Source organism: Myiozetetes cayanensis, unplaced genomic scaffold, assembly GCF_022539395.1.
Source record: "Myiozetetes cayanensis isolate MyiCay16 unplaced genomic scaffold, myiCay2020 scf14, whole genome shotgun sequence".
NCBI lineage: Eukaryota > Metazoa > Chordata > Aves > Passeriformes > Tyrannidae > Myiozetetes > Myiozetetes cayanensis.
The window spans coordinates 1,702,307-1,728,928 of NW_026087048.1; the positions used below are offsets into that span (position 1 = coordinate 1,702,307).

At 43.7% G+C, this 26,622-nt stretch overlaps 1 protein-coding gene across 1 annotated transcript in view; it reads left to right on the forward strand.

The window, feature by feature from the left end:
• Positions 1 to 26,622, forward strand: part of TLN2 (talin 2) — a 128,221-nt gene that overhangs the window by 32,695 nt on the left and 68,904 nt on the right. The window contains exons 3-10 of the mRNA XM_050309141.1: positions 6,735 to 6,817; positions 15,451 to 15,620; positions 17,542 to 17,639; positions 18,297 to 18,426; positions 19,837 to 19,989; positions 20,524 to 20,666; positions 21,669 to 21,796; positions 25,170 to 25,233. Coding sequence (XP_050165098.1) covers positions 15,485 to 15,620; positions 17,542 to 17,639; positions 18,297 to 18,426; positions 19,837 to 19,989; positions 20,524 to 20,666; positions 21,669 to 21,796; positions 25,170 to 25,233 — 852 coding nt within the window. The 5' untranslated portion in view covers positions 6,735 to 6,817; positions 15,451 to 15,484. The remainder of the gene's footprint in view (positions 1 to 6,734; positions 6,818 to 15,450; positions 15,621 to 17,541; positions 17,640 to 18,296; positions 18,427 to 19,836; positions 19,990 to 20,523; positions 20,667 to 21,668; positions 21,797 to 25,169; positions 25,234 to 26,622) is intronic.

Below are 26,622 nucleotides of genomic sequence, written 5' to 3' on the forward strand. Positions count from 1 at the left end.
CATTTACTGTGTCTTCACTCCCTTGCAGAAATGGCTGTCACTTGAGGAGGGAAGTGCATTGAAAGCAATTTAAAAATCCTGGTCTGTTAAGGTTGAAATGCTGTGTATGAGGTTGGATACCAGGTCTCTGTGCTGGGAACGTGAGCTTCAAGCTTACAGGAAAATCAGACAGCAGTGCCTTGGCCTTGCCTGCCCCAGGAGTGATTCTCTGAATGTTCTCCACGTTTTCTGGTGTTCTGAAGTTGTCTTTTCCTTACTGCTGGTGGGATTTTTCAAGTTGGGGTGTGCCTTGGGTGTAATTGGATAATTGGATGTAATGGCCTTGCAGCCTTGCCTGTGTTGGGCGTGCTGAGGGTGCTGTGCTGAGGTGATGGAGTGTGAGGAACTCCTCAAGTCATCACAAGCTCTGCGAGAAGGCCACGTGTGTTTGCATGTCTGAAGTAACACATGTGCACATGTGTGTGCTTGGAGCTGGGCCACAGTCACTGCCCTCCACAGCTGCATTTTCCAATCAGAAATGTATATGCCAACATGAACTCTGGGTGTTTGGGATATTTGTGATTCAGTGTGTTTCTCACTGGCAGGATAGTTAATGTGTTGCCTAAGTTTAAGTGTTTAATAACTTAAGTGTTTAATAACTTTCCTTATCTGCAGATAAGGAGATTTTACAACCCACTGCTCTTTAAAAAATCTCTTCAGTCTAGTGAAGCAGTGAGGATAATGGAAGAGTGGAAAATCCGTGTTTGGTGTCTGTTGGAGCTGGGTTTCCAACACTGGAGTCTCTGAACCACCACTACACCAACCCTTTGGATGCAAACAGGAGCAGCCCAGCTTTCGAGGAATGTGTTTGGAAAGTTGGCAAACTTCCTATGAGTCATGCCAGGGAAGTGAATTGTGTGCTGCAGGGTGAAGGGGCTGGAGGTCTGTTGGGAACAGATTTAGCTGGCAAACTCGATTTTAACTACAGACAGTTTGGGAATTACCCCATTGGAGTGGCAGGTGTCCTGTCCTGGTAACACCCTCTGAAGGAATTGAACAGCAAAACCTTGTGGTGTTTTGCTGTGACTTTTTTTTTTTCTCTTTTATTCTCTCTCTTTCACCTGTCCATTACAAGATTACCTTTATTATTTTATTACCCATTCAGCTCGTGCACCAACCCTGGATATTAAATCTCAGCTCCCAACACCCATGTTGCTGATGACTTTATTAGCAGGTATTTAGCCAGGGTTGGATGATGAATTGCATGCCAGCATTGGAAGTGTTTACCTTGCAGACAGCCTCATAATTTGATTGTAACCTTGTGGGATCTCTTTGAAGTGGCATACTTAAATTAGAATTGGTATTGCAATAAGTTTTTTGTTTCAGGTAGCTTAACTGTTAGTACTTGTAATCAGGTGCCTCTGTTACCCTTCCTGCCAGGGTTTAATCTAAGACCTGGATCTGGTGATAGTTTTATTTTATATGGCGTTAAAATCTACCAAGTAGGTAGTCAAGCTATTTAAAATGTTCTTGTTAACATATTTTATTTACTTTTATTGAGAAGGAACATGGAAATGGTAACCATTGTTAAGACTTTGAGTTTTTTCTAAAATGCCTTGTGCTGTAAATTCCTTTTTGGTTTAACTATAAGCCTAGCTTATTTGGGTTTCTTTTTGGTGTAAATGAAGGTTAAATATACTTTCCTGAAGAGTGAAGCTTGACTGGGGACTGGGAGCAGGGCCAGTGTTCCATCATGGATTGATAAGCCTTTTTGGAGAAGCAGTTTGAAGGGAAAGGTGAATCCACTCTAGAACATGCTTATTTGGGAGAAATGTTTGAGACCTCAGTGATTCATGACTTAAAAGCAAAGTGCAGGTTCTCATATTCCTGTTTTTATGGTAGTTGCTTATGACAGCTGAATTCACACTTTCTCATAAACATGATGCAAACTTTACTGGTTTTATTTATGTTGTCATAGGAGGGCAGAGGCTCAGGAGCTGCCACTGAACCAGGGCATTTGGCAATAGATTGCTGACTACCTGATGCTGTAATGTGTGTCAGTGTAAATGGATGAGAAATCTGATGAATTTTGGCTGGAGTGCAAGGTCATGTTTGTATATTCTGAGTGCCCATGATCACAGCATCCTCAGAAAACAGGCCCTGTGCTGGGCAATTCCTGATGCTGTGGAGTTATGGTCACTGCTCAGCAGAGAACTGCAGCTGTTCTAAGGCTGTTCTCGTGAAAAGCAGTTTATCATCTTGTTTACACTGGTTAAACTGCTTGCAGATGGTCTGCCTGGGAATGAGGGATAATGTTAACGTGCATCCCAAATTCTGAAAGGTCAGGAGGGTGAATGGTACCCCAGAGAGGAAAGTGCCATGTCCTTGCTTTTGGGGACATCTTCACCTGCCATTTCTGAATTACTCTACGATGGTGTCTGGTGTATTTAGCTATGTTTTTAAAGGATTTATTCTCCACTCAAATCCAGAGCCAGAGGTTTTGCAGTAAATGAAGACCCAAACTTAGTTTCTCTCATCATAGGAAAGGCTTTGCAATTTGGTACCAAGAACACCAACTGTTCTGGGCAAACATGTTTTAAAGAACTTACCGAGCGTGGCTGAGTGTGAATATTTGCTGGAGCTTTTTCTGTAGTAGCGTCAGTAATAACAATAATAATAATAAAATTGAAGCAAGTTACTTTTTAACCTTCTTGGCCTACCTTAAAAGGAGTACAATTTACATTAAACAACATTCTGTCTTTCTACTAGAGAATGAAATTGGAACCTTTTGTTTTAAACTTACTGAGAGGAAGCTGGAGTTCAGAGTAAAGTTTGAGTAATAACTGCTCTTTTATGGAAAACTCTGGACTGCCCTTGGAGAGCCCCGGACAGGAGGCAAGGAGTGTTTGCCTGGCAAGAAGTTCATGTTCATGAGAAGAGGTGAACATTCATCACAGAAAGTTGGCTCAGCAGCACAACCTAAGAGATGGGATTTGCATGGGTGTGAAAACTTAGCAGAGTAAAGTTGACTGTAAATGATCAGAACAGGCACTTTATTCCTGCTCTGCACAAACACGAAGCCTTGAGGAGAAATCAGTGCCAGACTTTGCTCTTGTGTTGCAGAATTTACTTGTTGTGCCTCTTCAGACCTCCCCAGAACTGTTATCCCAGATGTGCAGGTGGCTGGGGGGGTTGGCAAATGGAAGCTGCAAAGCAGTAGTTCAGACCTGGTAACTGCTGACAGGAACAGCTCCCTGGAGGCTGCAAGTGAGTCTTGGCAGCCCGGGCAGGGATGAGCTCCCACCATCTGGGAGGCACAGAGGAGGCCTGGCCTGAGCTCCACTTCCATCAGCCTCATGGTTTTGTTCCAACTGTAGGGGAACAATTGCATTTGAGAGCAGTTTCACCTGAGGGATAGTCTGATTTGGCTGAATGCTGAATAACTCGTGCCAGGAGGTGAGTTCTGATCATTTATGAAGCAGTCTTGAGGAAAGTAATAGAGACAGACAAGGAGGAACCAGGATTTGACAGCAGTCACACAGCACAGGACATCTACATTAGTACCAGCCTCACATGGCCATTCAATACCTTTATTATGTGCAGGGAACATAAAGTTTGGAAGCATGCAAGTCCATCACAGAACTACATTTCCTGATGTTTTGGGTGGGGGAAGGAACAATCCCCCTGTTTACAGCTTTAAAGTGTCAAGCAATTGGCAGATTGATTTAGCTGGGGTGGTACAGCAGTGTGGTGGTGAATGCCAACAGCATTAAAACACAGGAATCCATGCTCTGTGGAATGGGCTGTATATTTGGATTTGGTTTTGATTTTGACAGCCATGCTTGGGAAACAGCAACAAAAACAGACCACTCAATCCAAAATGCCTAAACAAACAAAGAAAAACACCCCACAAAGCACAGCCCAGGAAAAACACGTGATAAACCCAAAGGAAATACGTGGGGAGGAATATCTTCCACATGCAGAAAAGATAGTATGGGAGGATGCTGGGAGTGATCCTTTTAGTCCCAGTGAGCCTGTAATCCAGATGCTGCTGAATTCAGCTGTGTTAGCACCAAGAATTCTGGGAATGCAGAGTACCTGGGAAAGCTCTCTAAAGGGCAAATTTACCTGTAACTCACAGTGTAGGAACCTGCAGTGGAGTTGGGCAGGTATATTCTACTCGAGTGCTTTTCTTTCTTCATCTTTTGTGCTGTAAAGAACATCACCGACGTTTGAACCACGAGCATTCACAGCAGTGTAGGAGAAAAGAGAAGGGGGAGTCAGGGACTGTGTTAAGAAATAGCCCAAATATTGAGGAAGGCCTGTTGGAGTCTGTGCAGTGCCAGGATGAGCTGCTGGCTGCTCTCCCTGCTGCCCCTGCCACAGGGGGAGGAGTGGCAGTCCCCAGGCCCAGGGCAGCCCATGTGCTGACGGGGGTTTTTGGGCAGTCTGCTTCCAGCTCTGACCACATTCCAGGAACTGAGGACAATAGAATAAACTAACAGTGATTTAATAGGTTTTTTTAGGCTCTCTTTATCTCCCTATTGATAAGTTAAAAAAAAAATATGGCTGCTTCAGCAGGAATTAACCCACTTGAAAAATAAATGTTGTTTCCACTGTGACATTTGTTCAAGCTGGCCTTAAGATGTATCATAATACAGCAACTTTTGTTTTCCTCAGACTACCCAAGATATATTCATTTTTCAACTGTTAGATATTCTGATAGTTTAAAATCTACTATTTAAAATAAAACTTTATTTTGAAACATGCTGTTCTACTCTCTGAGTTGCTCTGGTAGTATGTGCAAATGAATTGTTTTGTTCCTTCCCTTGATGTAAAATGTTGAGAGAGCAGCAGTTCCTTCACCTCCCTCCTTCCCAGTGTGATTAACACTGCAGTGAGTAGATAGACCCTCCTGATAAACTCCAGAGAAATAAATTTCCAGTTCCCCATGTTTGCTTTCCAACTTGGAAACAAAAACTGGGAGTCCTTTTTGTGTTTGGTTGTTTTGTTTTTTTTTTACCAACAGTTCTGTTCTAGAACTGCATTTGAAAAGAGAAATTTCAAAGCAGTTTCCCAGCTGTTTAAATCACCACGATGGTAAATTTTACAGCATGGATTGAGTTGGGAGGTTTATTTGGGTGCCTTTGGGAGGTGTAACTGGAGAGGAGCTGTCCTGGGATGGGCCCTTCACTGTCTGCTGCATCCTCTGGCTTTGTTGTCTCGTAGATGTGCTGGGTTCGGGCACTCAGGTTTCTGTGCAAGTCCAGTGTCAGCCTTAGCTGATGATGGTTTGAGTAGAGAAGATGCTTCCAGTGTAGTGCTTGGGGTCTTGAAAGGGCTTCTGATGTCTTTGTCAACAAAGGGCTGAAAATGAAGAAAGGTGTGAGGTGCCAGTGGCTGAAACACTTCAGAGCTCCATTTGAAACAAATTTTAGAAATGTAAGATATATTCAGGTGTGGAAAGGCAGACTGCATTTACTCTGACCTGCAGCAGAATCTGTTACCCTGCACTTTGTAGTTGTGTTGGCATAGAGCTGATGTTACTAAAAAGTCCTCTGAAAGGGGGGAAAAAAAAAATCACTTCTGTAACCAACCAAGACAAGAAAAACACCCTGTGATGAATTTGTTCTATCAGAAATGTTCTTGCCAGCTTTGGTTGGTGATTGTTTGCAGGAATTCTTGTTGTTGCTGTAGGTTTTGCTCAGCTGAAAGGCGTTCCCTGCTGGGTAGCTGTGGGCATGAGCAACTTCAAAGTGGTCTTTCTAAATTGATCCAGAAAGCAGTTTCAGATCTGGAGAGCTGTTGTGGATCATCTGAATTTTTAGGTTGTGGTAAGAGAGTGCTGCAAGAGATGTGAAAGTGGGATCAGAGCCTGCCATAGCTGCAGTCTGGAACATAAAGCTTTGTGAGCAGCAGGATCTAGGCCAGACATTAGGCTGGGCCTGGAAAAGTGTTTCAAGGTACTCAGAGAGAAGGTGGGGTTTAATTCACAGCAGTGTGAGGTCTGGAATTGCTAAACTGCAGTTTATGGTGCTGTACAATGTTTGCCCATCCTCCTGATTATTAAACCAAGATGCTATAATAGCTTTTGTTTAGAGTGAGAACTGAAAATGCTAAGGGGGGGGAAATAAATAATAATAATTAAAAAAAAGACATCAGAGTCTTGCAAAACAAAGCCTGAAAACATCCAAAGGAAAAAACTCATCTCCTCAAAACAGCCAAAGCCTTGAAACAGAGTTGGTTGTGTTTTAAACACAAAGCAGAACTCCAGTTGTGTTTTTTGCAGTCAGACAGTTCCCTGCAGTCCCACTGGCAGAAGGGGTTTCACTGGGAAGGGGGATTGGACAGAGAGGCTCTTGCTGTGGTGCTTTAGACTGGATAAAATGGAAAAGCAGAGTTCATGCAGAACAGATGCTTTGAGAGGTCAGTGGGATGGTTTAATTCATGGTAACACCCAACCCTGTGCTGCCTTTTCCTCACTGACCAGGCAGTTTCAAAGTACTCACCTGGAAAAGCTCAGAGTTCATTTCTTACGAGCTTTTCTCTGTGTGTAATTTGGAAGCCTGGGCTGGATTTTGTTTTCTTGAACACAAAGCTGTTGGTTTTTGGCAGTGCACGTTCTGACTCTCAAAGAGGAGACTTACAACTTCCTGAGTTGCTTCCTTTCCAGCGTGTTGACAGAGAAGGTACTTGAAAGTAGAAATGAGTGGACTGGGAATAAGAAAGTAACTTGTTTGTATCTTGTGTTACAGACCTGGTTACTGGAAGCCTCCCACGTGGTCCAATAATACTCTCAGCCAACCTTATTTTCTATTAAATGAAGTTTAATTTTGAGGTAAGGTCCTGTTTAATTTCCTTTGTTATGCATATAATGACATCAAACCCGTTGCAATAATTTTAAAACTTTTATCTGCTGCTTGTATATGTATATATATATTAGTGTAAAATTTTCTTTAGAGAATGTGTAAAATATATACAGCTGTGGCTGTGTTTGTGAGGCGAGAAATCAAGCTGAAAAATAAATGTGATTCATGAATATTGAAGTGCCAAGTAAATATTGCAATTAAAAGGCTGGAGATGAACCTGACCATCACACACAGGGACTGTTTTTAAACAGTTTCCAGGGAGACTGGGGAATGTGATCATGTAATAAATGAGTTCTGTAAGCCTGAGGAAAAAGGGCTGTGCCTTTCATTGGTATGAGAACAAATAGCTGAGAAGATGACTGAATTGTTTCATCTTAGCACATGGAAGAGGTGGCAGAAAGAACAAGGAAAAATCATTGCCAGGATAACTTCCCAGCTCCATTACCATTTCCATAGTTTACTGCTCTCAGAAGAGAATGCCACAAAGCAGAGAAACTGGCTTTGGGCAAAGTGTTGATAGATCTGTCTCCATATTCTTAATCTGTTGGAGTTACTTTGACCTTGTCCACAATTACTGTTGTAAATGTGTCTCTGGCTTTGACTGCTCATCTGGAAATGGTGCTCGAAATACTGAAAGGTCGCTAATGGAATTTTGTCCTGCTATTCTCCATGTTTGAAAAATGTCTTTAGTGAACTTTCCAAGCAGCCTATAATTAAAGCAGCATGTCAGTTTATATCAGATATGTCTAAGGACAAGGTTAAGTGAAGGTGTTTTAGGTGCAGATTGAAGCAGGCTTTGCTAAGAGCAATAACAGAATATCTGAATTCCCCCTGAACCGTTTGAAGTCTGCCAAGCTGATTTAGAGCTTTTTGGGAAGATGTGCCCTTTGTGAGCACATTGGAGGTAGGAGGAGGTTTGACCTTAGATGAGCACACAGTTGGCAGTGTGCTAGGCTGAGGATAATCTAATTGCCTGTGATGTTGGCACACACTGTTACACCCTGACACGAGTCCAGCGGGGTTTGGGGTTTCTGTGTCTGTGGAAGGAGTAGCAGCTCTGCTGGGGCTCCATCCTGTTCTCTTCAGAGATCGGGGTTTTCATCAAGCTTAAAGCTGTTCAGAAATTTTTATAAGGGTTACACCAACTTGTAACTTCCATCTTTCCATATCCAGTAGTTGTGAGCTGTTTCCCTTGGGGGCATGGAGTGCTGTCAAAGCTGGAGCAGAAGGAATGATGTGGTGCTTGCTTGGAGCGCTCACTCTGATGTACCTGAGCTCTCCCATGTGTCTGTGTTGTCCTGTTTTGTGCCTGAGATGGAGATGTTGATTTGATGGGTGCAAGATGTTCTTGTTCAGCCTTTGTTTTCATGGCTGTTGGTGATTCTGCAAAGCATGAAGTGTGTAAAGTAGGGAACTCCATGATGCTGATGGGGGGGGGGGGAACCAAACCTGTTGAGCTGTTTGAGTTGATGTTGGTTGTTCCTCTATTTCTTTTATGTACTTCTGTTTTTTAAACCTGATTTAGTCTGATTGCTGGGGGGGGGAACAAGAGAGCAACAGTTGAAGTTTTGAGAAACCCTTCATGTTCAGAGGTGTCTGAGTGATCTGCAGCAGAGGGCCCTGTGTTGTAGCTTCTGGCACCTGGCACTTTGTTTCAGGAATCCTGGGGGTAGTTCCAGTGGATATAACAGTGCAAGCAGATGGTGAAGAAATGCCATCAGGGAGTTGTTGGTGGACTGGATGCACTGTTTGATCCTGGACATCTTTCCTCTTCATGGAACTCCCCACAAGCAATGCTGACAGCTGCAGAGAGGATCATGTGTAGTAGTTGACATGGTTCTCTTGATGCCTTCTCAAGGTTGTCTTGGGCCAGTCATTTCCAGTCAATTGTCATGCACGTGTTTTGCTAAAAAGCCTGTGCTATGACTCCTCAATAACATTTTGTGCAGGAAAAAAAAGTTGGGTTGGGCTGAGTCACTGCAGGATCACTGTTCTTGTCCAGTTGTTTCTGCAGGGAAAAATTCCTGTTCCATTTCCACACTGGTAACACTCTGCAGAAGTGACACCAAAAATGTATCTTCAAGCCTGAAAAGCTTCTGTGGGAAGCACTTAGTGGGTTTTTTCCATGATGACTCCAGGCCCGTGACCATGTGTTCTATGGTTCCTATTAGGAATCCAACAGGGAATCATTCTGCTTGCAGCAAATTCTGCTAAAAGTCCTGCTGCCAGCCTGCTTGGTGAGTTGAGATCAGAAAATACATTTGAAGCTATGTAGATTTATATCCCACTGTAAGCAAGTTGCAGTGCTTGTCATGGACCCAGATAAGCCTTAGAAGAGTTCTCTGGTTTAAACAAATAAAGCATCTCCCCAAAACCCAAGAAGAAACCCCTTTAAAAAACCAAACCCACAGCAAACCCAAGTGTCTTCTGTATCTCAGACACCGTTTTAATGATACTCATGGAGTCTGTGAACATCTTTCCTGCTGTCCTCCTAAGGACCCTCTGAACAGGGCTCATGTCTGCAGTGGAGACACTTCACTGGGAGAGCAACCTGGACAAAGGCTGTTGATTCATTTCTGATTTTACAGAAACTCATGTTGAATGTTTTGCAGGAACATTGCAAAATGAGAGCAAAAGCCTGGAAGGCTCTTCAGAGACACTTGTCATGGATTGCCACAGTGGAGCTCTTACTGCTGAGGCTCCTGGTTTCTCTGTTAAAACTCAGTCAAGCTCTTATCTTATCTAAAAGCTGCTCCAGCTCTGTTTGGAACAATGGCATTCCTCCTATAGTCCTTTGTAATTCATACTTCCTTTTGAAGATACATTCCAGCGAGTTAGTTTGCAAATATTCCTTTGGACTTAAAAAGCCAGCTGTAGTTGAATTGCTAATAAGCTGACTGTCCTATAAACAACTCTTAATTAGACCCAAATATTTTGGTCTCTTACATAATTCTGCTTGAGGGAACTTCCTTGCTGGGTTCTTAGCAAAAGAGATGCTGTTCCTGTACAATTATAATGGGTGAACTGGTATCTATTAATGCTAACTAATGATTACAGCCTGCTTTCATAGTACCCTTTCAAAGCTTGCCCTAGTTCGTCTTCGTTTTGTTGTGGGATTTTTTAAAAATAGTTTGTTTGTAAAATTCAGTACTGCATGCCACAGATAAATGCTGTGAGTTTTTGCTGAGGTCCTTGAGGGTTTTTTAACATAAACTTGCTTATCAGCACGAGTGGTGTGTGTATTCAGCCACTGAGGTTGAGCAGGGCTGTTCTTGGGACAGGGGGCATGTTCTTGCATTTTAATTGTCTGTGCATGCTTGCAAATGGAATAAACAATGTTCTGTGCTGTACAGTGTGAAGTTCCTTGTATTCTAACTGATGAAAGGAAGGATTGTACTTTTCTGTCTGCTTGTTCAAGCTTCAAGAGCTCTGATTTGCCACCCCAGACAGTATGTGGTGTCTGAGGCTGTCAGGCTGCTTCTGGGCCTGCCAGATTGATATCTTTGTGCTCATTGCCCATTTAGAACAGCAACTTTACTCTATTGGTTTTTATCTTGCCTTCATCTTTGAGCTTACTGGAGGGGAACTGAGGTATTATTTTGTTCCCTCTCTGACCCCCAGAACAGTGCACTCTGCTCCATCCTGAACTTTCTGACAAGGCCCAACTTCCAGCCTGGTGTTTGTGCATCAGTGGTGTCCCTGCAGCCCCTCAGTGCCCTGTTCTCAGTGCAGTGGCACAGGCCAGGGCAGCCCCTTCACAGTGCCCTGTTCTCTGGGCAGTGGCACAGGCCAGGGCTGCCCCTTCACAGTGCCCTGTTCTCAGTGGATGGCACAGGCCAGGGCTGCCCCTTCACAGTGCCCTGTTCTCAGTGCAGTGGCACAGGCCAGGGCAGCCCCTTCACAGTGCCCTGTTCTCAGTAGGATGGCACAGGCCAGGGCTGCCCCTTCACAGTGCCCTGTTCTCTGGGCAGTGGCACAGGCCTTGCCCACCACGGAGCTGATGCTGAAGGCCTTGTTGGACATGTGGATGTGTTTCAGGCACACAGCCTGGTTGTTTGGCCCCCTGTCATGGTTTTGCAGTGTTCTGGAGGAAAGTCAGCCTGCTCTTCTAAGAAACCATATTAATAGCAGCCCTTAAGCACCTGTAAGAGCACTGTGGTATAAATGAGTTACCAACTGGCAGCAGTGGAGCACTAAAGAGAGGGCTTCCTTGGAAAAAAGGAAGGTGTCACCTCTTCTGCCATAAGATGCCAACCTAAGTGCCGTTGGGAGTTTGTAGGAACACATGTGCTGTGCAATCAGCTGCCTGCCTGCCTTGTGTCTCCATTATCCTTGATTTTGAAGGGTGGCACTTTGATTTGTGTCCATAGTAGTCCAGCTGGGTTTGTCCTTTGGAGTGCCTTTTGCTTAAGGAGGTGTTACCAGCCCCCAGTGCACTGCACAACTGTTCCACACATTGCATAGGATCAGGTGTTCCATCTCCATGGATGGCAGACCGTGTCAGGTCTTTGCAGTGCTCCCACCAACTCCTGCAGGCACTGGGCAAACAGGTCACTGTTTGCCCAGTGCCTGCAGGAGTTGGTGGGAGCACTGCAAAGAATAGAGCACCTCTGTTCCAGTGATTTTTGCTACACTGTTAGTGTAGATTAAAAATGCATGGCTTTGTCATAGTCTCAAGGCCTACATGTGTACATGCTGGTTTAGGCAGTCTCCTGACCTAGATTTGTGTTTGCTCAAGCCTGAACGAACCAGTTAGGGAATATCTCCAGGGAGACAGAGCTCTCCTCAATCACGGCAGAGCTCTGCTGGGAGCCACAGCCTGCTGGTGATGACGTTCCCTGAGCTGGGTGGGTGTGGTCCGGATTGGACAGTGGGAGCTGAGCCACAGGTGCCTAATTTTGGAATGCAGGTATTTTTGGGCCGTGTGTCACTTCAAACACTCTGTTGGCAAGGATGTGTAATGACAGGCAGAGAAATGCTGAAATGAGAGTTTGAATTCTCTGTTGGTTCAAAATACACAGATCAAGTCTGTATGGACTGAGAGGGTCAGTTAGTGAGCACTGACCTCCCTCATCACTCACATCCCCACCTGCCCTAATTCCTGCCATTCCCACCCTCACAGCTGTGCTGGCTGAAAAGCAGATTTCCTGCTGACTGTGTGGTTATGTCGATGTCCCTCAGAAAGCCAGGAAGAACTCAGTCTGTTCCTCAGCTCTGGCAGTCCTGACAGGTGTTGGGTAGTTCTGGTTTGCTCCTTTTGAGTGACACCATGAGGAAAAAAGCAATTTTAAATGAATTTCCAGTGGAAATTAAGGGTGAATGTGTTTCAGCATCAACTTTATTCCTGTTACTTTGGGAACATTTCTCAAACAAATATATTTTAACTTTTGTTTGATTTCTTAGTTTGTGACTTGCTTTCCTTAGTTACTTTCTGTTTTCTGGCTTATTTTGTACCAAACAATTAAATTAATAGAAAGGTATTTTACAGATTTATTTCATTTTAGGGAAAATAGACCATTCAGATCTGTATATTCAGATCTAATACTTATTACTGTTCTATCAAAAAGCATTTTTTGTGTTTAATGTTCAAATTGTTTCACTGAAAATACCTATCAAGAGATGTTTAGTTTTGCAAACATTAACCCTTAGCACTTCATAGAACTCTTTTTAATGAAGATAAATTATAACAGTAAATCATTCTTAGGTTTTACTTTTCAGCCCTTGCCTTGGGATAATATCTTGTTATCTTACCTTCTGTCTCATTATCTTGGACATTACCTCGTGTGTTTGAGGTACTTGTGCTGGTTTGCTTTGTTGCTGGGTGTCTCTGTGGGCACACAGGGACCTGTTCATTTTAACCCAAGCACTGCTGATGATTTGGCTTTGTCCAGATTTCCCAGAACGTGGGCACTGTGGTGGCTCAGCCCCAGGCTGTGACATCCACACTGCCATCCATCCCTGCAGGCACTGGGATCTCTCACTTTAGGATCTGGGGCTCTTTTAAGAGCCCTGAGCTGCTGCTTCTCTCCCAAACCTGTCAGATCCATCATTTATCACTCCAGTCTCCTACCTTAAAGCACAGATCAGTCACAGGCTTATTTGGAAATGTCCTCCTTCATCACTTGCAGAGAATTAGACAGCACCAGGCAAACCCCTGCATGTGAAATGCTCTTCATTTGCAGGATCCTCCTGGATTTGGTCAGCTGGTGCAGAGGCTGAGTGATTGTGGGGAGCAGAAAGTGTCCATTACTTGCACAGAGAAATATTTAAATGTGGTGTGAATCAATGTATGGAAGATATTTCCCCCTTGTTTTCTCTGTGATCTCAGCCCTTTCTCTTGACCAAGTTCTTAGCTCTTTTGAGAAAAACCAGCTGTCCTGGTTTGGCTGTCACCCAGGAGATGGAGACTGCCTGGCCCACTCCTTATTGAAAACCAAGTGGGGAGATCCAGAGCCAGAGGGGGATCTGGAGGAGGCAAATGAAAACCTTTCTCTTCAGTTTGAGAACACAGTGGTGGAGGAAGCTGAAAAGTCAGGAGCTCTTTTCATAAGCTGTTTTTCAAATAAAGCATCCTCTGGCGTCTCTAAAACCAAGAGCACTGAGTTGAAGGAGACCAGACTACTGATATATTGAGGTGCCTTTTTTCGGGAGTTGAATTTGTCCCTGGGAAAAAAAGAAGTCAAGTCACTGGGAGGACACAGGAACAGGTTCTCAACTTGTAAAATTGCATTAAAGATGTCAGGGATAAATTTGCATGTCTGTTTATGTAGGGCAGAGGCAAAAAGATTCTCTGGCAGGGTGGACAAACTCGCTTGAAAACTTGTGTAAGGGAGAAATGTAGAACTAGCAAAAACAAAAATAGAAATGGAGCAGCTTCCCTGTGGATGTTGTGGACTGCAGGTTGATGGAGCTTATCACAATGGATTAAATGAGCATCTGGCAGGGACAGCCCAGGGATGCATCACTTTGCAGTGCAAGGGGCCGGGCCAGCCTTCCTTTTGAGGTTCCTTCTGACACATTTTTTTTATGGTTTAGGTAGTGCACAAACACCAAGTGAAAATATTAACAAGCTGAGAAACTTCTCAATGCACTTTGAAAAGAACTGACTCCAGATGTTGAGAAATGGGGCCTCTGGTTGTTTTAAACTCCCCAGTACAGGATCGTGTCCCAGAGTTGACAGGAGTGCCCTGTGCTGCTGCAAGGCTGTGGCCTGTTTGTCATTCCTGAAACGTGCTGGCAGGAATCCTGGGCCTGGGGGGAGGTGACCACTGGCTGCTCAGGAGGGGCAGGGGAGGAGAGGCATTTCCCTCTACTTGAAGGATTAATTGCAAAGAGCTGTCCCTGTAGAATGAGCAGGTCAAAAGCCTGTGGATGAGGATCAGAGTCCAAGGGAACCTCGAGGTCGGTGTTTACCAAGGGGAGCCTGTTGGTGAAGTTGTTGCTCCAGCTCCAGGAGGCATTCCAGACTCTCATCCTGCTGGGGGACTGCAGCCACCCCCCAGCTGCTGCAAGGGTGACACAGAGAGCTGTAGGCAATCCGGGACACTCTGGAGGGTGTTCAGGATAACCCAAGCCAGGTGACAGCCCTACCCGAGGGGAGGCAGTGCTGGAGCTGGTGGTTACCAACCTGAGCTGACTGGGGATGCCAGACTGGGCCAGTCTGGACTGCAGTGACCATGCACTGCTGCACTGGGCAGCTGGCAGGGAACAGGAAACTCAGGGCCCTGGACTTGAGGAAAGCAAGATCCCAGCTCTTCAAGACAGTCATTTTTAAAAACACATCCATAAATTTATGCAGAAATTATTTGGGGATTCCAGCAGATTGTGGAGAAAGGACTTATGTTCTGAAAGGTTCTTGGAGATCATTGTGGAAAGTGTAATTGTGGAAGAGTGGTTTGGACTGTCAGGACAGCAAGGGAAGACACTTGAGACAAAACCCAGACTATCTACAAAATGAAACAATACAAAAAGCATCTGTAGCTTCCTGTTTCGGTAGAAAACTGCTGTCAAATGTGGTGTAGTTTCTGAAACAGAACTGAAATGAAAAATAGCTCATTCTTGAAGCTCTGTGTAGCTGCACAACAGGCTGAAAACATCCAGCAGATCTAGGTGGAGACCTGAGAAAAACCACAACACTGTGTTGCACCCTTTGGGATTTCAGAAAGGAGAAGTTATGTACTAGGAAAATCCCACTTTTGATGAAGTAGTTCTTTTAAGCTTTTAGTTACCAACTAATTGAATGGTCTGGTAAAAAGGTGTGGTGAGAGAAAAAGAATTTTCTGTCAGCAGTAAATATGTTGGCAATATACCAAATATTGTTCTCCTGTGCATCATTTTGACATCAGACATCTGACCTATATGAGACAAAGTGTCCACGTGTAAGTTGGTGCACACAAATTTTTGGAAGATGGATATTCAGCATAACCACAAAAATGCATTTTTGGAGAGTTCCTAACTCCATGGCACTCGTGAGACTTTACACAGAACTGCATTTGAATAAATACAGCTCTGCTGAACTAATTTAATTTGTTAATGAAACGTTGAGTATGTTAAAGCACTGACTGGAAAACTCAAAGCAACGATGCCTGTGCTGCTGTTGCAGGTGCTGCAGTAGGAGGCTGCGGGTGCTGGGCACCATGGTGGCCCTGTCCCTGAAGATCTGTGTCCGCCACTGCAATGTGGTGAAGACCATGCAGTTCGAGCCCTCCACGGCCGTGTACGATGCCTGCAGAGTCATCCGGGAGAGAGTGCCCGAGGCTCAGACAGGCCAAGGTGAGCTCCTGCCTCTGGCCCTCGTCATCTCCCTGGCTCAATTCCAAATGAACGTGGACCCACGGGGCTTTTCACGCTGTCCTGTTCCTGCATTTGTCTGGTGGGTTTGGTAGAAAGGGATTTTTAAGTGACAGAAAGTAGCTGAGTTCTTTTTCTTCCTTCTGTCCCTACAACAGTTTTCCCACAAAAGTTTGTTGGTTTTGTTGTTTGTTGTTTTTTTTTTTTTTTTGGTGGAACTTTGTCTTCTTAAATAAATATCTTGTGTGGCTGGAAGGTGATTTTTCCCTGCTTGGAGAGCAGCTTTTTCACTACCATGTTTTTAAAGCAGTGTTTGTGGCAATGCTTTCTAAGGAAGTCTGGGCAGAGTTTATTTTGTGCCTCAGCACAGTAAATGACAGCGTCAATCACAAAAGAAGGGCTGGATATCTCCAAACTGTGCAAAGAGAAACGTTTGAGAGTGGTTAATAACTAAAAGCCTCTCCATGTTGTGCATGCCACAGTGCTGCCACATGGTAATCTGATGGAGCTGTCTCTACCTATTGAGCAAATTACATAAATACAGATTGAAGTACTGTGGACAACAGGTCTGGTTTAAGCGTAGTCAAAGCTGTGAAAAAATTCGGATTCTTCAGAACCCTTTGGTGCTGCACTGTATTTATTGCCACTGGAATGTAACTCTTAAAGCAGGTTGTTTATTGAGTTTTATGCACAGCTCTCAACCTCCACAGCTGTTCCAAAAATCTTGTCTCAATTGTTAGAAGAACTCATAAACATCATCTCTGTATGTGCAGATCACTTGATTTTTCAGGGGAGTTTTTAGTCAAGGTCAACAGGGAAAGTTTTTCTTCTCACTCAATTGTTTTTGGAAGGATTCTTCCTCTGAAATGGGGTATCTGTAAGTCAGGTACACTATGTATTAAGTAAGGTCTGTCATGCAATTGCGTGAGTAATGTGTTTAAGGTGAGTGCTGTTAAATGTAAGTTGTTACCATGCCTGGCATTTAGGGATGAAATACTCTCAAAAAACCGTAGGTGTTTTTACCTGACTTTCTGATCAGAGGGTCCCAACACATGGCTGAAGGTAAACAAGGTAGGGTTGAGTGCAGAGCTGCTGGTCATTGGCTTAAACTGTAGCACTGCAAATAGAAAATATGAATAGAAAAATGAGCAGTAACTTGTTGTTTGTGGTTGTGGAGTATAATCTGTATCAATTCTTTATGCATATGGATAGGCTTTAAGTTGACAGTCACGATCCTTCATTACATGTACCTGATGTTTAGTCTTTGAAACCTAAGCCTGGCTTTGTTTCTCTGTGTTAGTGAAAGTTGTATCATCTACTCGTGATTCTGAGTGAGCCAATTGGCAAGTGTTAAACCTGCAATGGATGCAAGTTTTTTCTTAGTTGGTTATGGGTATAATTCTAGAAGCCTTGTTGGGTTTTTTTGGGTTTTTTTTGAACCTAAACCTGAGTCATCTACCAAAAAGACTCCCAAGTTTATAATAAGCTCATTATGCGGAAGATTGAAAGCAAACTGTGTTTTGAAAATAGAAAAGCTGCTTGAAATAGTACACTATGGTTAAGGCCCAACTGCTGGTATTTTTGGGCAGTCAGTTCTAAAGCAGGACCTGTGAGCACTCAGGAAAGGTTGTCTCAAAGGGAAGGATTTACCAGTGCAATACACAGTAGGTGTGACACGTTCTTGCTTAGTGAAGCTCTTGTGTAAAGCCTGGTCTGCCCTCCCATCTGCTGCCCAACTCAGAGCTTTGTGAAGCACAGGAACAGATTTCTGTCCAGCTTCATCAAGAACAGAAGGTAAGTGTAGTGGAGGCTGAACCCTGGAGCTGAAGAGCCTTGAGTAGAAGCCATGCTGGCTCTGTTAGGTGTGATGTTCCTCAGTGGTCTCTGTCTCCTCTGTTCACAGCCTCTGACTATGGATTGTTCTTGTCAGACGACGATCCTCGAAAAGGTATATGGCTGGAGGCTGGAAGAACACTGGATTATTACATGCTGAGGAATGGGGTATGGTGCAAGGCTGTGGCCTCTTTCATCACCATGTTCTTAGAAAACTTCTTTCCTAAGTAGCAACAGGAATGTTTAGTGTTTGGAGGGGTAGGAGGGTCCTGAGTCTGTTCCTGAAGCTGCCCCCTCCTCTTCCTCGCTGTGCCTCATTTGGGTTCTTTCCTGCATCGAGTTGTGACTGAGCTCCTGTGGTCAGCAGTGTCTTCAGAGAATGATTAACAGGGAGTTGAAAAATAACCTTTGTCAGAAGCCTTATGTGTGAGGTGACCTTGTGTCAGAGAGTTGGGTTTTGTGTACTGAGATGCTGAGGTCACACCTGCTCAGTTCTGGCCAGCTGGATTCCAGCCCCAAGGCACTGCAGGCCTTGTTTACTGCTGAACCAGGGTCTGCAGCACAAAGGCACTTTGGGCTGCTCTGCCCTCACTGAGTTTTGCTCTTGCCAGCTGGGACAAATTCTTACCAAGTGACTTTGGCAGAACTAAAAGCAATCACTTCTCGAGTTTGTTCAGTGAGCAAGTTGGCCTTAACAAATTCTGTAACAAAGGGAAAATCCAGCTGGGAGGGTGGGAAGGGAATCCTGGGTTAGCAATCTGAGGTACTGGGTTGGCTTGTGGTGGCTTCCAAAAGCATTTAGAAACAGTTGTGCTTACTTCCTAGGATATATTAGAGTACAAAAAGAAACAGAGACCTCAGAAAATACGGATGTTGGATGGCTCGGTGAAAACAGTCATGGTGGATGATTCTAAAACAGTTGGGGAGCTGCTGGTTACCATTTGCAGCAGGATAGGTAAGATTTTGGGACCCTCACACTTAAGAATTTGTTTTCTGCCATATTTTGATTGTTAGGATGTTGTGTGTATTGGTTACAAATTGGCATACGTTATAAATTTCAATTTGTTGTAAGTTGCTGTTTAGCAAACACAGTTTTTAAATCTGTTGCCCAGGTTTTATCAAAGCCCACAGAGGGTTAGATGTATCCTGAAGCTTCAGTGTTTGAGCAGCTGAAGGCACAAAGTTGCCATAAACTGGCAGTGCAGTTGCCAATTTTTTATCCTATGTTACATGCACAATATGTTCTCCTGCTATGTAGTAGAGAATAGGACTAAATTTATACTCAGCTTTAATTGGATAAAAGATAAATATTGCTGATCTTGAAATGTACCTAAACTTAAGGCTCTGTTTTGAGAGTTGATCACAGAACCATATAATTTGTGAAACAACATATAGAAACCATCCTGAGCAGCTGGTCAAAATTGATGTCACTTCTAGTCTGTGTCAGTATTTAACTAACCAGAGACGTGTTTGAAAACCAATTCATATTTGAACTCTAAGCGTGCATCCAACATGGATTCATTTAAATCTTAAACCCTGGCTTAGGTTGCATTTAGAATTCAAGTGGCCTTACTTTGATTTCGATTACTTTGTTTGCAAAGTGAATCATGTATTTTGATTTTGAGTGTTTCTGTGTTGGATTCTGCTGTGCTGTAAGTAACTTAGCTCAGAAATTAGCCTGCCTTATTTTCATGCACGTGGCCATGGGGGTGAGTGTTTCATTTGCTGTCTGGTGGAGCATGAACGTGCTTTCCCAAACAGAGAAACCCCAGGCAGAACCAAGACATGAGAGCAACTTGGCACAGGAGCTGAACGATGGGAACCAATTCGTGATTCAGTTTTGTGTCAAATTCGCAGGAAGAGTTGAGTTTAAACAGTTGAAAAAATATAAATCATACCTTGCCCATGGTTTCTGTTCCTCAGTTGGCTCTGCCACCTCTCCTTTGCAAGGAAAGCAAGCTGGGATTGCTCATTCCCCAGGGAGCAATTGGAGGCACCCAGCAATGGGAATTTATCATTGTGGGTCTCCATTTTGCAATTTACTGCAATTTGGAAATTCCAGCATGTTCTTAAACTGGCAGCTTCTCTTGGTAGGCAACAACAACAAAACCCTAAATCCCTTTCTGGAAGTGGCAAATGCAGCGTGTGGCAAAGGAATGATGTATGGGAAGGACAAGGCCAGGTATTGGCAGAGGTTGTAGAGGATTCTTCTCGTTGCCCATTCACAGTTTTGGCATTTCATCTGGCCCCTTGGTATTTGGGATTAACCATTGGCGCTTTAATATCTCTAAAAAAAGTATTTAATCCATCCTAAAATATATTCAGTTTTTCTTGTTACAAGCACTGGATTTATTTATAATTCCAGGGATAACCAATTATGAGGAATATTCCTTAATCCAGGAAAGCATCGAAGAGAAGAAAGAGGAGAGTACAGGGACACTAAAGAAAGACAGGACACTGCTACGGGATGAGAGGAAAATGGAAAAACTGAAGGCAAAGCTCCACACAGATGATGACTGTGAGTAACGTGTTCCAGCATCCTTCTTTGTTAATATTAAACAAGAAAATGAGACATTTTAAATTACTCAGTGTGTCTCAGTTGATTCCAAGCTGCATTTTGCATCCTTTTATATAGAGTGTTGTCTGTGACTGAGTAGTTTTAGAACTGGGTAAATGGGCGAGTTATTGCCTCAGTGAGAGTTAGTGGGTGTTTTGAGGTGATTTTTGTTACTTTTTTGGTAGGGATATTCCATCTTAAGTCTGAAAGGGTCATTTTTGTCCCTTTGTTGAATTTGGGTATTTAAATATTGGTGCCTTCTGAAAGCCATCAAAAGGTAGTTTTGTCTTTGAAGGTACAAATTTTAACTGTAAAGGGAGTTTGCCAAAGAACTAAGACAGTATTAGATTTGTTTTAAGTCACGAGAACCAGGTTTTTTTTGTTCTACCTTAAGACACAAAGATTAACTGTACCTGCAGGAAGATGGTTTCAAATGTGCCCCACAGTGGCAGTGGCAGCTGTGTGTGTTGAGCAGGGGGGTGTGCTCTGTTGCAGTGAACTGGCTGGATCACAGCAGGACCTTCAGAGAGCAGGGCGTCGATGAAAACGAGACGCTGCTGTTGAGAAGGAAGTTCTTTTATTCAGACCAGAACGTGGATTCAAGAGACCCAGTTCAGCTTAACCTGCTTTATGTTCAGGTATGGTACCTGCTGCCTTCTCTGGGAAACCTTGTCGTGCAACCACCCAGGCAGGTTCCTGGGCTGTCACAGGGGCTGGAGATCCCCTGTAGATACCTTAGCAAGGGCAACAGCTTCATGCAGAAGATGTTATTTAACTGCAGGTGCCATTGTGGTTGCCTGGAATGCAGTCTGAACAAAAAACAGCCTTTAAAACTCTTTAATAATTGGGTTTTTTTAAAGTAAAAAAATATAATTGAAAGTTTAATGGAATGCTCTGATGTTCCACTTGGAGTTGCTCTAAATTACATTTTAAAACTCTGAGGCAGAAGGTAAAGCTGGCCATGCTGGTAAAAGAGCAGTACATTTTCCAAGGATTTTAGAAGGCTGTCACACTGAGCTGTTCTCCTGCCACTTGGATATTTATATTTCTTTCAGGCTACAGTTATGACACACTGTGTTGATACTGCCTTGTCCTTGTTTTGTCTATGGATAGGTGAGCCTTCTATTGCCAGAACTGTAACATCTGTCATCTTGTATGACCACCAAGTTCACACAAAAGGAGGAAAAAAACTGTGTGCCTTCTGCTGTTGCCACATCTATAACAGTAATTTGGTTTTTATGTGCTAGTTATGGAGATGATTTTCCCTCCTATTATGAGGCAGTGAGATCCAGGCTTCTCAATGCACGTGTACCCACATGTGTATCTGCACGTGTGGACATACACAGGAGGGGATGTGCATCTGTTGTATTTTATTTACATGTCAGGAAAATGGGTGCCAAGTTCCCTTTTTGATCAGAGTTATCACAATCACAGTTTCAAAGAGTTTCCAGAGACATTCACCCTGAAATAACTTAGCCCTTTGTGTATTTGTATTAGTCATAAACACATCCAGAGTGGAAGAATAAAGACATTCAGACAGAGTGTGTTTGTGTTGCTGGCTGTGTTCAAGCTCTCCAGGAATTTCAGAGGTGGAACAGTTGCTTTGGATGTCCCTGACTTGTCTTTGTTGTCTCCTCTAGGCTCGTGATGACATTCTGAATGGTTCCCATCCTGTCTCCTTTGAGAAGGCCTGTGAGTTTGGAGGCTTCCAAGCACAGATCCAGTTTGGACCTCATGTAGAACACAAACACAAACCTGGATTTTTAGAGTAAACACTTCTAACTTCTAAATTTGGGTGACCTCAAGTGTAACTAATGTTGAGTTGTCACAGAGTAAACGAGTTTTATTGCTCCAAGCTGAGGTAATCAGATCCAGAGTGTTTTCTGTAGCAAACCTCCCTGTGAATCAGCTGCTGAGGGACCTCTGGCAGTGGCTTTGTTAGACAGCACAGGGCACCAGCTGCTGCCAGGGTGCCAGTGAAGTGCACAGCTGGATTCTGCAGCTGCCTGGGAATCTGGGAGAGCTGAGGGTTTGGTCTGCCTTAGGAGTTTGCTTCTGCCTGCCTTTAGTACTGCCCTGTGTGAATTCAGTGTCCATCAGTGCATGTCACTGTTTGATCAGCTGCAAAAGCACAGGAATGGAAAGATGCCTTGTCATTTGAACAAAGTGAACGTTGCTATGTTTAGAGGTTACATTTTCCAAACTCTTTAGTGGCATCAGGGATTCAGATTCACCTTCTCTTGGTGTTGCATGAATGGAAATGTGGAACTGTGCTCCTTGTTTCAGATACAGACTGAAATCCTGCTTACAAGTGGTCCATCTTTTAGTCTTTGTGATACTTCACTGCTCTCAGCAGGGCAAGTTTAGTTTGACTGACATTTAGATGTCCCATTTTTCTACTGATTTTGATTTTCTGACTGGTTTACCTGCAGTGGAATTAACTGAGGGCCGAAGTCTGAGCAAAGAAATGTTGTAGGAAGGTCAAAGAAAGTTATTTACTGCACAGTCCATCGAGTCTTGCCCATATAGGAGGCTCATAAATACCTTAATTGGAAGCACAAAGCGGTGGGGGTGTGTTTGGTTCCTGTCCCGTTCCACTGGCATTGCTCTCTGCTGACTCAGGCTGCCCTGGGGAGCTGGACTGGGCTTTGCTGCACCTCAGGGAATCACTTCCAAGTGGTGACTGCTTTGGCACATGCAGAGCTGTGACACTGGTTGTTTGAAACTCTTCACTTTTGAGAAAATATTCCTGAAGTAGAAGTTCAGTTCTGTGAACAGACACCTTTCAGTTCCAATTAACAATCAGCTGTTCTTTGTACAGTCTGTCTGCTATGGCTGGCCCAGGAACCTTTCCTGCTGGAGCCACTGATGTCTCTTAAGAATTGTGGGGGCCCAGTGTAAAACCCTCCCTGTTCTCCTGGGGTTTGTTCCCAGAACTGGAAGCAGTTACACAGCAGTCTTTCTCTGGGATTGATCCATTTGTCCCTCCACTCATTGGAGTCTTCCTGCAGCAAACCACTAGGATGTTATCTCAGGAGAAGCTGATGCTGTGGCATGGAAATGATTGCAAGAGTTAGGTGTTCCCAGCAGTAGCTGTTTTTAATTTGGAAAGCAGCCATTGCAAAGTGCTGCACAGCATTCAGCTGCTTCAGTTTTGCTGGGATTTTCTGCTGTTCTGCTTGGTCTTTCCAGTGTGAAGATTTATTTTTTTTTTCTCTTTAAATTCCCACATAGTAACTGTATTTTATGGTGGACTAAAACTGCTGGCTGGGTGATATTTCTACTTTGTATGCAATGCTGAAGAGTTTGAAGTCCATCACAGGGTGAAGTCATCACACACGTAGTGTTCATTGTCTTTTTTTATCCCCACAGAAATGAAAGGTGTTAATAACTGAACTGTATTCTAGAAAGAGAGTGTTTCTCCTATGGAAATCATTTTGAACCAGAATTCCAAACTTTAGAACCTTGTGATGTTCTACAGGGCATTTCCCCTCTGCTGTTGTTCTATTTTCATTTAGGGCCTTGCCTGTGTTAGACTCAAACTTTGCAGGTCACCAAGTGTAACTGCTCACTGTCCTGGTGTGTAATCAGCTTCATAAAATTAAGGTTTCTGATTTAGAAGTAATTCAGATTTTGTCCTCTAGAGGAAACTGTTGCAGAGCTGTAAGTCCCCATTCATTGTGTTCTAATTTGGAGTGTCCATGTTTATGATTTAGTGGTTGTGCTTTAGTAACCTTCATGGCAGCCTTTTTGTGAGGTCTCACATTGTTATTTTGTGACTCTAAGCAAGCCAAGTAATCCTGGCTCATTATGAACAATATATATAAATAATGTAGAGAAATGCTGATCTATTTTTTTTTCCTGAAAATGCATCTCTCACACTTTCAGAAAAAAACTTTTCAATTTGTTGTTATGGGGGTTTTTTTCCCCTTGAAAAAGAGTGAGCTTTTTTTAAAGTTTCATCCAACTGTGTTCTACTCTTTGGTGCATAAACATTGATTCTTTCCAAGTATGGAAGTAGTTACAGTTTATAAACTGTCTGCTGCAGCTCAGTATGTGAAATGCATTGGAGAGGAATCAGTCACTGCTGAAGCCTCAAGATGCTGCAGATGCCCTCAAGGAGAGCCTGTCAGCTCCTGCTGGAAACAGCACACAGCAGAATGGCACTAATATTTCCTAAAACTGTTTTGAAACAGCTCAGCTTAGTGTGCCATGTCTGCAATATGTTTGATGTAGAGAGACCTTTGGTGTCCTTTTTTGTCACTGATAAATTATTCCTGGCACAGATGGGGATCATTGCCTGCACCTTGCTAAGACTCTGGTGTTGGTGGCTGCAATTTCCTTGAAGCTCCTGCCAAAGTAAATTGTGAAAGCTTTTAAACTATCAGGTTGCAGACAGTCCTTCCTCGTGCCCTTCCTGGTGCAGATGAAGTTTTGCATGGCACCTGCAGAGGTACAGGGATCACATTTGCTGGGAACATCTCATAAAGAGCCCATCCTGTTCCTGTGCAGGTGGGAAGGAGCACCTGGATCTGCACACCTTGGCTTGTTGTCTGCAGGCACGTTGGAAAATCAAACCTAGAGCTCTTCAGCCTTCCCAGCCCTGGGATGTGCCTGTGGAAATGAGTCCTGAGAAGAGAGTTCATTATCATCAGTGAGATGTCACTACTAGAGCAGCAGAAGAAAGAGTAGCAAGGCCAGTTGTTCTTATTTGCTTTATAATGCCAGAGCTGTATGGGAAGAACAGGAGTGATCCCAGTACTAACCAGAATTTCTGAAGAAAGCACAAAATCCTGGTTTAGTCTTTCTGTTGGTTGTCTGCAATGGCAGGGTTTTGTGTTTAAAAACACAAACAAAAAGAAGCACACTAACCCAAACAAATAATCCAGTGTTCACCCCCTCCAAATATAAAAGCAACCTGAGAGGGTATTCCATGGTGATGTAACTAAAGCGGTGTTTTCATTATATGAAGTAACCTCTTGCTCTCACTCTGCTTTAGACAGTTGTGTTTCCTTGTATAGGTATTTTGCACCCATTTTAGGAAGCTTGGGGGACTTATTGCTAGTAAAGAAGCGTGGAAAACATCCTTCCTCGAGAAGGAACCATTAACTATGGAATTTCTTTCTTTTTTTTCCTCCTAGCCTAAAAGAATTCCTGCCTAAAGAATATACCAAACAAAGAGGGGCTGAAAAGAGAATATTTCAGGTAATTGGGAAGCTGAAAAATCTACTTCAGTTTTCCTGCCTTTGTAAGAAAAATGTGAGCTTTCCCAGGGGTATACTTGGATTATTTACTTGATTATATGGCTATCAGAAAATCCAGTGCAAAGGATCTGACAGCTTCTATTTCATTTCTTTAAAAGATCCTGAAGAAATAAAATACCTGATCCTGAACCTTTTATCTTTACTGATGATTATCCAATATACATTGCTAAAAAGACAGAGTGAACATTCAGTGTTTTAAGATCTTTTTGTCAGTTGTATTGAAATGTAAAGATATTTGCACTACATTTAGGAAAGCCAGTTTGAATTCCATGCCTCGTTCAGACATGAGCCTCAAGTTGTGCTGCTTAATGCTTGGATTCCATGGTGTGTCTGGGAATCACAGCTGTAGGAGGCTGGAGTAGTTGAGTATAAGATGGTACAAGGAGCTGACACTGCTGGAGTGATCTCTGAGTGCTGGAAATGCACCCACCATCTACCCACTCAAGCACAAGTTTGGCAATAACTTGTAACAATAACTTTGGCAATAACTTTCCAACAGTAAATTGGATAATTCTGAGGTCACCAGGTGAAGTCAGGCCATGGTTTCTGGTAGGATACCCCAGTGTTCTGTGGCCTCAGCTTGGGAGATGAATTGAAGAGCAGGATCAGGTCAGGTGCTTTGCTGTGTCTGCCCCATCCCAGTGTGAGAACTGTGGGACTCAGTAAGGCTGTTCTGCCTGCAGCTGCAGTACTTCCTGTGGGTGAGTGTGTCTGCTGTTCTGAGCACCTTTGGCTGGGGGCAGCTTAAGCTAAAACCAGATTCTTTCACTCCTGAGGATCACTGTCCTGCTGTTCATAGCAGGGGATTTTTGCCCATGTCAGATATGACCCATGAGGAGTTTGAGTCATGACAAGCCCCAGTGCGTGGACAAGTGAGGGCACTGTTGGTGGGAAAAGATACAACAGGAGGTGAGCTACCAGTTTGAAAAGAAAACCAGCTGTTTCCCAAATTACAAATTTCTGGAGTTTGGCAGGTGGCTTTTACCAAACATTCCATCTGCAATGACTGTACTGGTGCTCCTTGGGATCCTGGTTGTTTTCTGTGTGCTGAGCTTGGCAGATCTGATCAGCCTGTGCCCCTGGGATGCCCAGGGTTCTGGGAGCTGCAGTTGCTCCTCCTTGGAAGGCTGTCCAGGTGGTAACAAGCGGAGCAGGAAGGCGTTTCCCAAGTTCTTGGTGCTCCCCCTGCTGCCATCAGTCACCAGGGCAGGGTGGCAACAGCAGTTCACAGTCATGGGGAAGATGGGGTGGGATAGGGAACCCCACAAACAGCATTTAAACAGCAAAACATTGGGATGTGACTTTCAGCAGAACAGTCTGGGGTGGGAGA